Source organism: Sinocyclocheilus anshuiensis, unplaced genomic scaffold, assembly GCF_001515605.1.
Source record: "Sinocyclocheilus anshuiensis isolate Anshui unplaced genomic scaffold, SAMN03320099.WGS_v1.1 scaffold544, whole genome shotgun sequence".
Taxonomy (NCBI): domain Eukaryota; kingdom Metazoa; phylum Chordata; class Actinopteri; order Cypriniformes; family Cyprinidae; genus Sinocyclocheilus; species Sinocyclocheilus anshuiensis.
Genome location: NW_015555763.1, coordinates 491,954 through 508,757, shown reverse-complemented (window position 1 = coordinate 508,757; position 16,804 = coordinate 491,954). Strand labels below are relative to the sequence as shown.

The following is a 16,804-nucleotide window of genomic DNA, read 5'->3' as shown; positions in this document are numbered from 1 at the left end:
ACAATCAGCTTGTAACACTCCAAAGAGAAAGGAAAACTTGAAATCGCATCATATGACCCCTTTAAGGTGTTTACATGTCTATACTGAACTTCAGTAATGCGACTAAAATAGGAATACTCCACATGTCTCAATTCGATTTCTGTTTACTTCGAATATGACTTTAGCCAGATTAAGGTGATCAAAAATCTGTTTACATGGTAGATTCTTAATTAGAGTATTGTCTTAATCGTGTTAAAATCTGATTATTGTTGTCCATGTAAACGTACTCAGTGTTGGTTGAATAGCTAAAGACCTTTATGTACATGTGTGTGTTGTTTATGCAGTCCTTACCTTTGGCAAGGGCTTCTGGAAAACCTGCATGGCTAGTACAATAGGAGCGGCTGTGGTCCAGTTATAATACCTTTGTGGAGAGAACAAAATGTGTGAAATAACTGACAAATGTAATAAACTACCGTACTTAATTGTAAGTCTAAGAGTATTTTGACAATATTTTGATGAAAGACATTATATATGTTTTTATGTGGCAAAAGGATTTATGACATACTTAGTGCCAATCTTTACGACCAGGTTGGGATCATCAATGATAGATGGATTATCTGCAAACTCCTGATAAGATATTGCTCGTTCCTCGAATTCCTCTGTGAATGAAAGATTTAATGGCTTAATTACTTCCCCAGCTAATGAAATCTAGAAAAAACAGGATATTAATACAGAGCCTACAGAATAACAGAACAGCCACTGAAAATACATTGTTTTACACTACCATTGAAAGGTTTGGGGTCAGTAAGGTTTAATGTATACTTGGTAAAAAGTAATTCACCAAGTTCAAAGGTGACAAAGGTGAAAAATGTAGCCTTGGTGAGCTTAAGAGACCTCGTTTGAAAACATTAAAAAAATATTACCTTCCCCAAACTTTTTAATAGTAGTTTAAAGGTACATCATAACTTGTCCTTTTACCTCTAGTGATCTCTCTGTTTTCTGACAGTCCTCCACAGAGAGAGATGGCAATATGAGGCAAGTCTCCTAACTGGTCAGAAAAGCTGTCCACCCCACTGTCCATTCCACTGCTGCCCACTGATTGAGGGGACTGATTGGCACTTCTTGGATCTGCCTCACCCCTCACAGAAGTTGCTCCCTCACTGAGCAACAAAAAATTAATTTGACAATTAAAAATAATTTTAAAATACTTACATTACATCTGGATCATAAATGAACAAGTGAAAATATACCTCTTTGGAAAGTACAAGGCTGCCACCTCAGGCTCCAACTCTGTGATGTCATCCAGATATACACCATCTGATCCCAGGTGCCGGCTCCTTTTGTCTAGGAATTGATGTAGTGTGGCATTAGATGTTTTAAAAAGTAGCCAAATACGTTTTGATTTGTAACTTTATCATAAAAAGTTACATACCTTTTTTCTTGGATGGAGAGTCTGTCTTGCTAATGGCATGAGCTCCAGGACTGTGCCGCCCCTCTTCTAGGTCTGTGATGAGATGTGTTGCAGCACTGATGGCCTCCACATCTACAGCAGCGGCAGATGCTGCCTCTTCAACCCTGAGATCAGGCACATACACATCACTGCCCTGAGACTCCACCATCCCATCTCCAGTGATGGCTCTGAAGTGTCTGCTTTCAGATGGTGGGATTGATCTTGGGGTCACCACCATAGGCTCCGAAATGGGCTGCAGGAATGATGGCTGTGGAAAAAGGAAAAGAATGACGTAGAGATAGCTGCTTCACATTTGTTAATGTGGCATGTCTAGTGATTATTGTACCTTTGCAGCATGAGGCAGCTCTCCCCACGTCCAAAGCATCTCAGGGTTGTCCGGTTTCCCTTCTCTCCTCTGACTGGTCAGCAATTCGGAGTCACTCTTGGGTGTGGATGGCAAGGAGCCATTTGGGCTGCTGTAAGGAGGAATGAGAGACATTTGGATTAACTGTAGATTTGTATTTATACAGCTGTTGTGAAATATGATAGGAACAATGCCTTCAACTTTTAATTACTTGTACTGTGCAACACTGAATTCCATGCTAGACAAACAGGAAAAATCTTTAAATTGGACAATACACTAGAGAAATGTAAGGCTTTTAAAGCTTAAGTTACAGTTTATGGCTTTGTTTAAAGTTTAATTACATTGTATAGCGATTGTGGCGGTTACCTGTGTGTGGACTGAAACATGGCTGTTTGTTGAGGGCAGGAAATGGATAATCCTGAACTGGTGGGAATGGGTAAAGAGCAGGTCTTCCCCAACCCTTTGCTGGGGGTCAGAAAACAAAGCTTTATTTTCAAATGTCCATTATTTTGAATTTCATGTATAAAATAAATAATATACTGTATAAGCATAATAATAAATAAGTCTGACATACTACACATTTTTGGATTTCACAGGTTTTTTTTTTTTCACTTCACAGGCATCTTATTGTTTTTTCGTGGAATCACTGGCACGGCAGTGTTTCATATAAATTATTTCATTCAACTGACTGGCACAAATACAGTCCTGCATTGATGCCCTTTTCTTTGAAATGCACACAATAACTTTAAGGCCTGTTTTACTTTCTAAAATCACCTAAATGACTGGCAGGAGTCTCCAGGTAAGAGGCTGTTTTTATGTTGTATACTAGTTGTGGTACATTGTTGTGTCTTTTGATATGTATTATATATGGTATGTTCATTCTCTTTACTTCAACTTTGCGACTTTGTATCTTGCAATTGTGACTTTGTTTTTCATAATTGTGATGTGGCTGGAACCAGGGAGTCTTAAGTGGCATACCTTTGAAAACCAGTCCAGTTCCCTTCAGACTGTGTGTATGTGCTGCTAGTTCCTTTCACCTGCTCAGCAAATAGCACATGTGACATGGCTCTGAAAACACATACAGTATAGGCAAACATGTAAGTAAGTATATATACCTGCAAAAGGTAAGAGTAAGACATTGTATACATTTAAAGTACATTTATATGCCATGCCTATAGATATAGCCAAGGATAATCTGCAGTGCTTGTCATCAACAGGCTCATTCTTCCAGGAAGACAGAGAGCATTGTGGGGTTTCTAAAGAGCTGGATTCAAACTGCTGCTTTGCCGAGCAACACATTCTTGAGTTTAGATTCATTCCCAGCTGACTCTTTTTGGCCTTGTGAACAGTGTTTTCCCAGTGGCTTTTACCGTCACTTTTTAAATTCATTACTGGAACCTGGGAAGCAGGTTCTTGGTAATGCAAAGCATGTAGTGCACTAAAAGATTGACCTTTTAACTTGCTTATCCAGATTGAACAGATAAAATACATAACTTGTAGTCCACTGGGAGTGAAAGAAGGGAAAAAGATGTTTGTGTGTTTCATTTCTTTTCTTAGATATGTGGGGGAAATGCTAGATTGCCCAGCATAACAAAGGACTCCCCTCGAGCTGGAGCCAGAACTGGCATGGTTTCATGAATTTCGTGGAAAAACATTGGAGGGGCTGTTTGAGCCGCTTGTTTACTTCAGCAATAGGACTGGCGACCTCTTTTTCTCTACTTAGCCTCTCTCTCTCCATTGCAGAGCTTATTCGAAGAGTGAACAAACAGACACAGCCCACATCACAAGACCACTGCAACTGGATTCATTCCATCAAACAAATGATGCCACTGCAATCACATAATTTGCAGTGTTTTCAAATGGGTTAAGAGAAGGAGGATCTCTTTGCATTATCAGAACCATCTATTCTGTCCTAAATGTTGCATGCTCTATGCTATATACAGGAAATAAGTTAAGCTCCACAGCTCCTGCGAGGCTGAACTCATAGAAAAGTGGGATTTAGATTCAGTGTGAGATCTTGGTAAGACCACTATCCCCATTTACCCACATACAATGAAAGTGAATAGTGACCAGGGGCTGACATGCTTCAAAAAACACCATCCATCTCAGCTCTCAAAACTCATTTAAGTTCACATACAGTCAACAGGTTTTATGTCAATTATATGTCAATTATATTACATGTCTCAAAACCAATTGCGATGTGCTAAATTTGAATATGCAAAGCCATATGGTCTACTTCGGTAACACTTTACAATTAGGTTCCATTAGTTAATGTATTAACTAACATGAACAAACAATGAACAATACATTTATTACAGTATTTAATAATCTTTGTTAATGTTAATGAAAATACAGTTGTTCATTGTTAGGTCATGTTAATTCACAGTGCATTAACTAATGTTAAGAAGCACAACTTTTGATTTTAATAATGCATTAGTAAATGTTACATGCATTAACATTAACATTAACATTATATTTATTTATTTATTTATTTCATTTTTGATGTTTTCCTGGTATGGAAAAGAGTGGCATGGACATTGTTCAAAATTTCTTCTTTTGTGTTCCATGGAAGAAAAAAAACTCATACAGGTTTAGAATGACACGAAAGTCATGTGTAATAATATTTATCAGATTAAAAACTTTCTCCATATCTACTGATTGTTCTGACCTGCTTACTGTAGCCTCTGTATCTTCATCAGAACTCATATCAATGGCAAACATGTCCTCGTCTTCAGAAAAGTCTCTGTTGTCTTCTCGCTTCATGCTGTCTACTTGAGATTTTCTCCTCCTCTTCCTTCTCTTCTTCATTACTGAACTGTCACCAGGGGCCTGCATGGGGCCCAGGGTTTGAATGGATGTTCCGCTTCCAGACTCAGACAGACGGGACATACCTTTTCCAACTTGGGCCTGCATTAGGGCAGAGCCCTCTGAAATTATGGGCGATGTAGCCAAGTGGGACGGCACCATCTCCTGTAGAGAGAGAAATAATAGTACTAAATGTAGTAATGCTTTAGGGAGTTTTTGCATTTTAAAGGTTTTTTTTTTTTCAATCGTTGTAGGAAAACATCTAGATCTATTTGTAGCCAATTTTCTAAGAAAAAAAAAATTCTAAGTAAAATATTGGAAATAATAATAATAACTATATAGTTCCATTACCAGTAGAAATATTTATGGCCTGTAAAATGTGATAATTCACCCACTCACTCATATAACCATGAATGTAGACTGTAGCCATAGATTTAGTTTGACTGTGTCCACTTAAATTCCAGAAGCACAACACTGTGACCCTAATACCTTGTCACAGATCACTGCATCTTTAATTACAGACAAATTCATGCACGTGCCACAGCTCTGAACTGTCTCTAAGTCATGGGTTCATAAGACATAAGTGCATGGCTGCACATAAATATAAATAATGTTCAGTTGTTTACGTCACTCAATTGACCTTGAGAACCAGACGGCCAACACTGCCAGCTCATACATCAGTTATCACTCCCATTGAAGCAGACAGACCATTATCAAATCTAGCTCTGCTAAACATTATCACCACAACACAAATAGATACACTGACTATACAACAGCAGGAACCATCACAACAACTAATACAGAAAGCCAGAGTTCTTTAGCACTTTAAAATCCCGTTTCATTAGAGGAGGAGAGGCTAAAGTTAATTAGTTGCACCACAAACTAATGCCATCGGTTGAGATTGGCAGAGGTTACCTTCTCAGGATATCCATTTGAGTAATACATGTCATCTGACATTCTGTGTTCCAAGAAAAAAAAATCCCCTTCAACAGCTTTAATCTTTTGTACTGGCAACAAGACAATCCCAAGTTCACTGCACTTCAGTGAAAAAGCCTCTTCTGCATTAAAACTGCTATTTTAAAACTGCTAAAAATGCTAAACACAGTATGTTCAGGTAATACTGTCACACATCATTACAAGGATATGAAGTATGTATGTCATACTTGTTTAAAACACACTTTCCCCACTGTCATTGATAATAAAGGCAACAAATAAAGGCAAAAAAAATTATTTATATTATATATAATTATAAATTATATAGAGTATTAAACATTGTGGTAGTACATTGTAGTATCTCTAGAACTATATGAATATAAAACTTGTCAAAAAATACATGACATTACATCTGTAGAAGATCATCTCCTAAAATGCGACACCAAAGCATCCAATGTGTTAAATGTCATAGGACAAGTGCATCTCTCTTTTGAGCCGTTGTCACAATCCTTCAAGAGCCAGAATGTTCCACATGAGTGCTAACCAGGGCAACCATTCTAGCAATTACCGAACACAATGTACCTCAGCAGATATTCATCTCAGGCATTTGTTCCTGTGATGAGCAAGAAAACATCTGTGGTCAGAAAGTAATGAGGAAGTCTAAAAGACTAAGCCAGGAGGATAACCGGCATGACACGGACAGAGCTTTTCTTATCTCAGCAGTCGTACAGTGTTTCAGGGCTTTTCTCCTGTGCATTACTTTGCCCTTTAAATTGGTCAGCTTTTTCTTTCAAGCTTGGGAAGCATAAAGATGGGTGTTGTTTTAGACAGGACAACGGTGCCCTTGGCAGAAAGGGTCTGTTCTAGAGCAAAGTGTTCAAGCTCAGGTAGCAGAATGCATGTGGCAGGATTGTTTCCAGTAAACAAGTTCAGATTTCAAGATATTGTACTATTGAGGAGACGTGCATACGTACATACTTGCATATGTTACATTTCTCAGTACACAATGAACCTTGGCTGCAATAAAAACAATGCAACAATTTATTGTTTGGTACAGGACGCCAGTACTCACCTCATCATTTTCTGTTTCTTTGACAAAGAATGCCTCTCCATTTTCACCTAGTTTCATGTGTAAACTGACCGGCTCCCCATTTATCTCAATGTCAACCTGAGGAGAAAGGGAACATGGAATGCTGTCACTATAATAAAGACAATTTACAACAGTAAGCCATGTGCAACACAAGGCCAATGACAGTGCTAATTTTATCCCATCATGAAACAACAGTTTTTCCTATAAGTCTACAACTTCAAAGACTATATTTATGTCCATATGTCCAATGTCCATATGGCAGAAATGTACAGTTCTAATATTAAACAAACATGAGACTTTCGTTCATCTTCAGAACACAAATTAAGATATTTTTTTATATTCTCTTATCCTTTTTGTCTCTTCATTTAAAGTGCACACAATCGAAACTTTCACACATTAAAAAGTACAAAAGACATTGTAAATGTAATCCATTTGAATTGAGCAGTTTACCAAATCTTCTGAAGAGACTGGAACACTTTATATGATGAACAGATTTAATTTAGGCTTTTATTCACGTATAAACATTGATCATCGCACATACATAGAGGACATCAAACATGGTAAACGGATGCTCAAATGTGCTTGCTTGATGCATGATAACAACCCTAATTGAGCACGTTTACATGCATACCAATGTGCTGATAATTACCAAAAATCAGTTTATTGAATTAACCTTTCAATTGCATGCAAATCAATAACCAAGCAATGCAAGTAAACAGTGTTTACAACACTGTATTAAAAATCAGATTATTCCCCGGTTATGACGTCAAAATTTAAGCATCTGTTATTATGTGAGTTGTGATGTTAAAGCTGCAGTCTGTAAGGGGCCGTTTACTTTTTATGCATTTTGCCTGTTCATTTACACGACAACGGCGTTTTGGGGAATGAAAATGCATATTTTTGAAAACGGGTTTCAAAGTGCAAGTTTTTGAAAACGGCATCGTTGTCGTTTCCGTGTAAACACCCAAAACGAGAATCTTTGAAAACAGTGACGTCATGCGCGTGCATAGTACGTGTTAGGTATGTAGACATGCGCAGTACGTGTCGATTTTAAAGGCAAGCGCGAACAAACATCAATGACAACAATGGTGGAGTACATGGTACTGTGGTTGCGGAGTTTGCTAATGCTTCTTCAGCAAAGTGTGGAGTTACTTCACCAATATTACAACCAACAGCGGAGACGCATCATATACAACATATAATCGTCACTTCCCTACAGGTACTGTTTACTAACAAGGTGACAGCGCCAACTACTGGCCTGGCATACGTAATACAGCGTTTTTGGCCGTTTATGTATAAACGCGAATCGTTTTGAAAACGTTGTCGTGTATACGTGAAACTTTTTAAAAACGCAAGGGAAAAACTTTTCCGCTTTTGACTACATCGTTGTCGTGTAAACGTAGCCTAAGTTTTGCCTCTTTGTCTCCATCTCTGTTTGAAAACCTGCAACTGCAGCTATTTGCGGAATTATCTTCCTTGCGTGGGTTGTGCACCGGCACGGCTCCAGCATGGATGAATCTAATGTGTGGCTGTCAGTCATCGCACCGGTGTGGACTGCACTTTGTATTCACAGATTCTACATCTTGAAAGTATGACCCATATGCAGTGGGGAAAATATTTATTTGCTCCCCTGCTGATTTTGTAAGTTTGCCCATTATAAAAAACACATTATATAAAGGTTAGAAATGTATTTGCATTACAGTGAGTGAAATAAGTATTTGATCCCCAGGCAAAACATGTACTTGTACTTGGTGCAAAAACCCTTGTTGGCAAGCACAGAGGTAAGACGTTTTTTGTAGTTGGTCACCAGGTTTGCACACATCTCAGGAGGGATTTTGATCCACTCCTCTTTACAGATCCTCTCTAAATCCTTAAGGTTTCTTACTCCCAAGCCTTCTCTGAATCATTTAGATGTTCTTTGGCAAACTTTAAACGGGCCTGTACATGTGCCTTCTTCAGCAGGGGGACCTTGCAGGCGCTGCAGGATTTCAGTCCATTGCAGCATAGTGTGTTACCAATGGTTTACTTGGTGACTGTGGTCCCAACTGCCTTAAGATCATTAGCAAGCTTCTTCCATTTCCAAATAATCACACCAACAGCTGTCTCCTCACCAAGCTTCTTGCTGATGGTCTTGTAGCCCATTCCAGCCTTGTGCAGATAAGAGTTTTCACTGGAGAATGTCATCTGAACAAGTAAGTAACAACTGCCACTTTTGTTCTGATCAACTGAGGAAAAAAGCAATAAATTACGCTATCAATGGTGATTAAATCTAACGATCGGTTAGCTCTATATCACATCAAACCGTGCCAATTATTATTATTATTATATTTTGTTTTCAAATTCAATCGGCCATTTATTCCAGCTGGTGTGAGAAAAGGCTATAAACGATCCGTCACCTGCAGCATCCTCACGTGCAATATAGCATACTAGCCAAGATAAATTCTTTATGTTTACAGACGTGACGTAATGACGCAGCGCCATGCTCGAATTTCCCACGAAAACCTACCCGTACCACTCAAATTAGAAAGCTTTATTACAAGCTTACCATTGTGAATCGAGCTAAAGTAAGGCAATAGTTTTGAACAATGGCAGGTTATGTACCTGCTCAAAAATTGATTTTGGATCATTTTTAAACAAAAAAAGTTACGGACTGCAGCTTTAAATACAGCATTAAAAACCTGAGTATTTGAGTATTTCAAAATGTCAGCGGGAAACTTGCACAGACTTATTCTACAAGTTTCTACGACTCTACCACCTGTCCTTTGGCTGCACAAGATGAGAACACTTTTTTATATATTTCTTGGGTCAAGAAAAAGTCAGAGTTTGTAAAATAATCCCCTAATGCGAAACATTTGCTGTGACTGCATGCGCTTAAATGTGCCGTATGACGCTTTCCAGTTACATATCGCACATGAGCACTTGAGTAAGCCAACAGGATGCAGGTTAAAGTGTTTGCATGCCGGGTGAAATAAGGGTAATGGATAAATATCTAGCTGTGTTGATCAGTTTATTCTCAAGCCGTTTATATCCTTATGCCGATAAAGGGAAACGGTTTACCATGTTTACATGACCACATGCATTGCCACAAGCATAATCAGTTTAAGAATGTGCATATAAATGCACTCATTGGTTCTTGCAGAGGCTCGAATGTGCTTGTGTAACACATGACAACAAACCTCAAAAGTAAATAATGAAAGAGTGAAATAACCCTTTAACACACACAAGTTGAATCAGCGAAATGGTAAGCTGCAAAAATATGAAAAATCTCATATGCTGCCACCATAAAACATGTCTGAGCTACTGCTTACCACTTTCTCCCGGGAGCGCAGCACTCCCATCTTGCCGAAACGGACGTGAAAAGGTGAACACTGCAGAGTTCCGTCGGGCTGACGCACCACAATAACATCGATACAGCCGGACAGGGTGGCAGGGTTAAGGCCTCTGTACAGCTCCTTCACCTGCACAAAAACCTGACCGGCTAGCTGACCCACGTAATTCATGGTCTGACTCTGAAATAGAGAGATGTCAAGCTTTTAAAGGCAAACATGAAACTACTCAAATCAACACCTTAAAATCATCTTAAAATCTCTATTTTGTTTTATTATGTTCCAGTAATGTTCTCTGTTGCTCTTTTACATGTAACAAAGTATTTTCTATTAATAAACAAGTATTTGATCATTTTATCATTAAATCAAGCAATATAATTATCTGTGCACTTCAGCACTAAAATTAATAGCTGTTTGTGTGAAAGTGCACAGTCAAGTATGCAAAGGCAACTGTGATGTTGATGAGCCATCTGTGTGTGTGTTTAGTGAGTATGATAACATTAAACATCTCTACAATAAACAGTATACGATTGTGTGAAATTTTACAGCTGCAGCCCTAATGGAGAAGAAAAAAACCTGTAGCGTGAACTAGGTCTAATAAAAACGTGCTGCCTTGCTCAACTCGAGCCAAGATCTCTTTGACTATTTAGGTGAAAGGTAAAATATCATAGAACCCCCAAAGACTGCAAGCGACATTGACATTGCAATGACAATGACAGAATACAATGACATTGCTCAAAAAAGTATTACAAGTGGTGTTCCTTAAGCATTGCCAAGGGTTTAATAATGCCTGATTCTGGCATGCTCTACCAACCCAGAAAACTACTGCCTCTCTGTAGTGCACAACACGTAATGTTTAAAGTAATTAGCTAATTGCAAGTTATTGCAGTAATTGTCTGCAATAAAAAATAAAAAAGAAATCCTGTGTACACTATATCACAATACGCAAGCTAGGGCTTGCGTAATTCTGATCAGGCAGACCAAGTTGGCATTAATGGGAAGGAAAGAAAGAAAAATAATTTTGTATGCATGCAGAGTTCCCACACTTTTTGAACAATTTATTTAATGACTTGCCCATGACCTTTCCAGCTGTTCATGATTACTAAAAGATTTATTTAGAATTAATTTTACAGAGATTGCTGGGCAAATTTTCATTTGTTTGTCAGGTGGCCATTTTTTGAATTAACAGATTTAAATATTTATATTTAGTTCTGTACAAATGACCCTCAGCGGACAGACTGAAGGTCAAGCATTTCAAGCCAAATAAATATTTTAGGGAAATACAGAACTAGACATTCACTACAGACTTTGCCTGGAAATCACAGTTTTAAAATTCCCTAATCTTTTTAGGTTTTCCATGACTGTGGAAACTCTGGCTTTTAGAAAAACCTGACAATCTAATTAACCCAAATAATTTGCCCCGTAGATGTAACCCTGAGATTGTGTAAAAACCTTCAAGCAAGTCTTCATTGTTCAAACACAACAGACTGATCCTTCACATTTAGACAGATGCACACATTCACATGGGACTGACATGGCTCCAATAGTTCTGCTATTAGATATTGGTGCCAATAATAGTGCAAGCATCCAAATGTACAGTGTTTGCAGTGTATGCAAATGTATAATGCTTAATTTGACACTAGAGCTGCAGGATAACTACTGCATAATAGCCTATAATCACAAACACTTTAAGACTCATCTCAACTAATTACAACAGAATATCATCCAGACAAGGAGGTCACTGCTAAGGTCATTAAAAATGAATAATGCATACACACACATACATTGCAATCAGTACTGAATCATGGATAATAGATAAAATAGAGAAATGACATAGAAGTATTCTGCTGTATATCAAAAAAATAATGTTTAGTTAATCGAAATTAAATCCACGTCTAGAACATAAAATGTATATAATCGTATAATTGCACGATTGATACAGAAACCGAATGTCACGGATCATTACAGTCACAGACCCAATGAATGTAAACAATCATCCGCTGTGCTGTAAGAACAAGCCCCCTTCACAGTGCATATGAATATGTTAACCCAAACAAGTGTATGCATTTACATTTGCTAATGACTATAAACAGGATGGAAATAAGGGGCCAGAGAGGGATGAAATTCCCTGTAACACATACGTGGGATGCGGCAGAGGCGTTAGGATGTCACAGCCATTCAAAAGTACTTGTGGATCCTCGGACGCTGCTGAATCCGGTTGATGTTCGCTGCTCTTCGCTCATGTATTTTGTCTCCAGCGTTTGACACACTATCTGTTCACTGACTGTCTGTGCTGGTGTTGTATTTAAAGCAGTGTGGAACCGGTTTGCGGTGAGTAGCAGCCCCTGCCTCGACAGCTGACATCACAGTTAACCCTTTGCGCTCATCTACATTGCTAGCTACGCGACGCGACAAACAGCTATACAGTCAATGAAGCTGCCTACTGTATCGATTAGTATGCGCGCGACGCGTCTTTCACGTTTGTGGTTGGAGTCATGACGTCTCACACAGTGGACCAATCAAACACTTTGTTGATGCGACGCAACGCGACAAGAACGCTGCAAACAAGCGTCAGCGGCATTACTTGTACAGTACAAGGCATTATAGTTATTTTAATCATCTTTAACATTCCGTTTTCAAGTTTTTTAACGCAATTAGCGTTTATTCGAGACTATGTTTGTCCACTGTGTTATTATGACGGTGAACAGCTCTTTGTGGTTGCGTTTTAAAATAACAGATCAGTCAATGAATCGACTGAAATCCACAGTTAACTGCCTAATTTATATTTAATTCTAATTGCTTGCTGAATATGGCATTGCGATGGTGAAATAATGCTGACAATGCATTACATTTAATGCACGCGTTTAATGGATTTAACACACACAATCTGCTCACGTGGCAGGAAAGCAGCAGCTGTAAACGCAATGTTTACAGTAGCACGAGTTGTGTGTCTGTGGCTGGAAGTCGTCATAGAAAAGATATGTGGGTGATTGAGTGGTGGTTTACTGATTATTATTCCACCACCATTGCATGCTCTCAAAATTGAAAATTTTTTCATGTCTCATACAGCTTAGTATAGGCAAATGGTGGTCACACCAGATACTGACTGGTTTTCGGACCCCCACCCCAGACCCTCCCAGTACAGTAAAACTGCACATATCTAATCAGCATCTTGATATGCCACACCTGTGAGGTGGATGGATTATCTCGGCAAAGGAGAAGTGCTCACTAACACAGATTTAGACAGATTTGTGAACAATATTTGAGAGAAATAGGCCTTTTGTGTACATAGAAAAAGTCTTAGATCTTTGAGTTCAGCTCATGAAAAATGGGGGCAAAAACGAAAGTGTTGCGTTTATAATTTTGTTCAGTGTAATTGCAGATGGGGAAAAAGAAAAACTGCACAGATGTACATCAGGGTACACCAAGTGTATCAGATGGTAACATATAAAAATATTGTTAAGAAATGGAAGTGGATGTTAGATGCCACTAAAAGCATACATTCTTTTATGTGTATTTTATGTGTCTTTTATGCAATTAACAACCTAAGAGAATTTGCCCATGTTAAAGCAAGGACTGCCCAGCTATCCGATTACACAGCGTACTGTCAGCATACACTCTATGACCTGTTGATTTCTCCACAGGACACACCAGAACACTAGAGTACATTCCAGATACACTGGCGGGGTTTCTAGGAATTGGAGAATGTGATTTAGATGGTCTGGGGTCTGAGGAGACTCAGGAGACTACCAATGCTTTGTGTGATTACAATGTCCAAGTTAAAATAACTATATATGAATACAATTTATTGACATGGTGGTCAAGATACTAATAAACACTAATGTATTTATATTAACATTTCATAATGGATTGTGATTAGTTTTGCTGTCTCTTGACAGTCATTATATAATAACACTTTGTACATAAATAGATAAAATATTCACTATATTTAGCTGTAATTATTATTACCTTATCTACCCTAAAGCCTGCCTGTATGGTTCTTTACAGTGCAGTCTATAAGCTTATAGCACGTGACTGATTGTGAAAATACATTCCCAAGAAAACCAGTGAATGCGTTTACGTGGAGGAAGGGGGAGTTGCCTGGGATGGGCCGTTTCCACCAATCAGAGCCAGAGTGGTCTGTGACACAAGGCATGTGGGGTCATGTGTTGACTAAACTGCTGACCTTACTATTGTACAGGGAAGACTGACACTGAGACTCTTCAGTGAAGTGGGGCCTGTTTTTCATTGTATTCCTGACGTCTCAGGGCAGTACATCATGTACCATAGGCATGCAAAACAAGTTCCTGTTCAGTTAGTATGATGTAAACAATGGTGAACGTATGCTTGAGGGCAATGTGCAGCAGATTGTGCGTGAACATGCAAAAACACTTTAATAATAAGCAATTACAACTGTCACCTGATATCAAAATGGTATTATGATTAATCAAATTAATTATATGTATCAATATTTGCTTAAAAAGCACCCAAATTAAGATGATTTGAAAGACTACAAAATCAGTGAACAGACAGCATGATTGCACACTCTCAAAAACTCAAAAGTGCTCATTCAAACCTGAATTGCTTAGGTGGTAGTAAATATAATTACTAAATGTCTATTAAAAAAAACTTTATAATAAAAATATAAAAAAGAAATTTTTATTACATATTTTTAATAATTAAACACACTAAATGAACACTTTAAATTAACAGCCCTAATTCAATTAAATAATACTATTTCAGGGGTTCTCAGCCTTTTTGACTTCAAGGCCCCACAACAATATTCAAAGTGTTGCGAAGCATCAGCAGAGTCCGGATCCATTTGCAGCTTTTATTGAGTAAACAGACAAGACAGGGTCAATCACCAGTAGATACAATAGCGGAGGCTAGGCTGAGACAAAACGAGGGACAGGCAGGAGGTCGGGGCAAGCGGCAGACAATCACAGTAGAAGAACAATCCAAGTCAGGGCAGGCAGAGACTAATCAGAAAACGAGGCAGGCCACCTCATATGAGGCAGGCCCCCTCACATATATATATATATATATATATATATATATAGGCTTTCCTGGATATATGAGGAAGAAAACGTTTGTTGAGGGAATGAATTGACATTTTTAGTTTTTAGCCTATTTTTAATATTTATTATTATTATTATTTTATAATTCCTTGGTTGAGAACCTTAAGAACCTAGCCAGAACACACTGAAGGAACTTGAGTGGAAATAGACAATATTTGTACCATCTTGTCTCTTCTAAACCTCTTACACCACACAAGTGGAGTGCAAAAGTGGAAACCAAAGAACAGGCTTGGCTGGAAGATCATGCTGATGTCTGTTTATAGTCAATCAAGCTAAAGACCCTGTTCTCAAAAAACAGCAGAACTGTTTCCTTCGTCTCAGCACAAGCAGACTCTTGCACTGCTGCACTGGTAGCTTTACATCAGTTATTTCAGCCTTGATGTAGCACTGGCCATATTTAACTGCAAAAGGGGGTTCGATTACATCAATCATTACAAACCTGCATCTGTTGTGTTGCATCTTTAAACTCAATTGAACATAGCAACCACAACAACCTAGCATAATTAAGGCTACAGGTAAGCAACATTAATATTTTCTTCAGAAAAAAAAAAAAAAAAAAACGAGTTTGTAGGCTATTTGTGTTTAATTGCACTTTACTTCACAGAAGAAACAGTAATAAGGGCTCTTAAAAAATGAATAATGAATCCTTACCATTAGTGGGTTCTTTTATGACCGCAGCTGTGATTATGCAACAGCATACAGCGCCTGACCTTCACTGATATCTGGAGATATTGCCTGACTTTTAATTAAACATCTTATGTTACCTCTTATTAAAAATACTCTGGTTTAATGATAACATTGTACAAACATCCAGACACTTTGAAGGATGAATTTGCTCAAAGGTTGAACGCAAACCTGGTCAGTCTGCCCTTGTCAAATACCCGTGTAACCTGACACAGTGACGCACTCAATGCTCTTTTGGTTCTAGGTCACATAACAGGCTCTAGAAGCAGCTCATGGTGTCCCTGCCGATGATTGTCCCCTAGTTGAGCCAAACGGACATTTGATATGCAGATGCCAAAAATTAATATTTCACAGACTAATTAATAAACATCATAATATAATAACTATTCAAATCATATGTTAAACTATGCATTAGAACATTTATCTCAAATCCATGCATATTATATGCACTTTTGTTGTAACATGCTAATAATTCATCCCTGAAATGAGAAACTTATTTGAAAATAACCATTTCAGAACAATCATTCCGGCCACAATCAGCACAAAATTAATTGAGAGTAAACAATGAAGCTAAACTAAAGCTATTCGAAAAGCTATTAAAAACTACAGTTAAGCTTTAAACACAATAAACACATTAAATTATGTTTTTATAATATCTGGCCCAGACAGACATTTTTCAGTATTTTATTCCATCATACTGAATATTAAACTGACAAATCACGGTGTGTTACCCATGTCCAGCTCGTCTCATTTGGGCTGAATCTCTCATTGCATCCTTCCACTTGATCCTCTGCTATCATGATTCCATTATCCACTCCAGTATATGAAATAAGCCTTTACTACAAAGCTGAGACTAGTCTTTATGCAATGCTTGTGCTAACAACTGAGCAGTGAGCTATATACTGGGCTTGAAGGTGTTTTCGTATACTAATTTTACCAAGTGTGTTCTTGGAATGGTGTCCACAGGCGAAACTTGAGAGGTCTGGCATGAAGAGCCTCAAGCTGTCAGGCCCTCCCTGAGAGAGGGGATAACACTACAGCTTTCTCACAATTAGCATATATATATACAGTATATATATATATATATATATATAT

At 38.1% G+C, this 16,804-nt stretch overlaps 1 protein-coding gene across 3 annotated transcripts in view; it reads right to left on the bottom strand.

Annotated features, from left to right (window-relative positions):
- Positions 1-16,580, bottom strand: part of LOC107674073 (phosphatidate phosphatase LPIN1-like) — a 30,364-nt gene extending 13,784 nt beyond the window's left edge. Inside the window, exons 1-12 of one of the 3 annotated variants that reach the window (XM_016467932.1) lie at positions 16,441-16,580; positions 9,930-10,130; positions 6,604-6,699; positions 4,462-4,763; positions 2,772-2,861; positions 2,160-2,258; positions 1,776-1,905; positions 1,412-1,697; positions 1,230-1,323; positions 958-1,139; positions 545-638; positions 331-400 (exon numbers count right to left, since the gene is read on the bottom strand). In XM_016467932.1, the coding sequence (XP_016323418.1) occupies positions 331-400; positions 545-638; positions 958-1,139; positions 1,230-1,323; positions 1,412-1,697; positions 1,776-1,905; positions 2,160-2,258; positions 2,772-2,861; positions 4,462-4,763; positions 6,604-6,699; positions 9,930-10,130; positions 16,441-16,509 (1,713 nt within the window). In that variant the 5' untranslated portion in view covers positions 16,510-16,580. Of the gene's footprint in view, positions 1-330; positions 401-544; positions 639-957; positions 1,140-1,229; positions 1,324-1,411; positions 1,698-1,775; positions 1,906-2,159; positions 2,259-2,771; positions 2,862-4,461; positions 4,764-6,603; positions 6,700-9,929; positions 10,131-12,088; positions 12,547-16,440 lie in introns of those variants that run through there. The other 2 variants (XM_016467931.1, XM_016467933.1) reach the window with 2 other exon arrangements.
- Between the last annotated feature and the right edge of the window lie 224 nt (positions 16,581-16,804).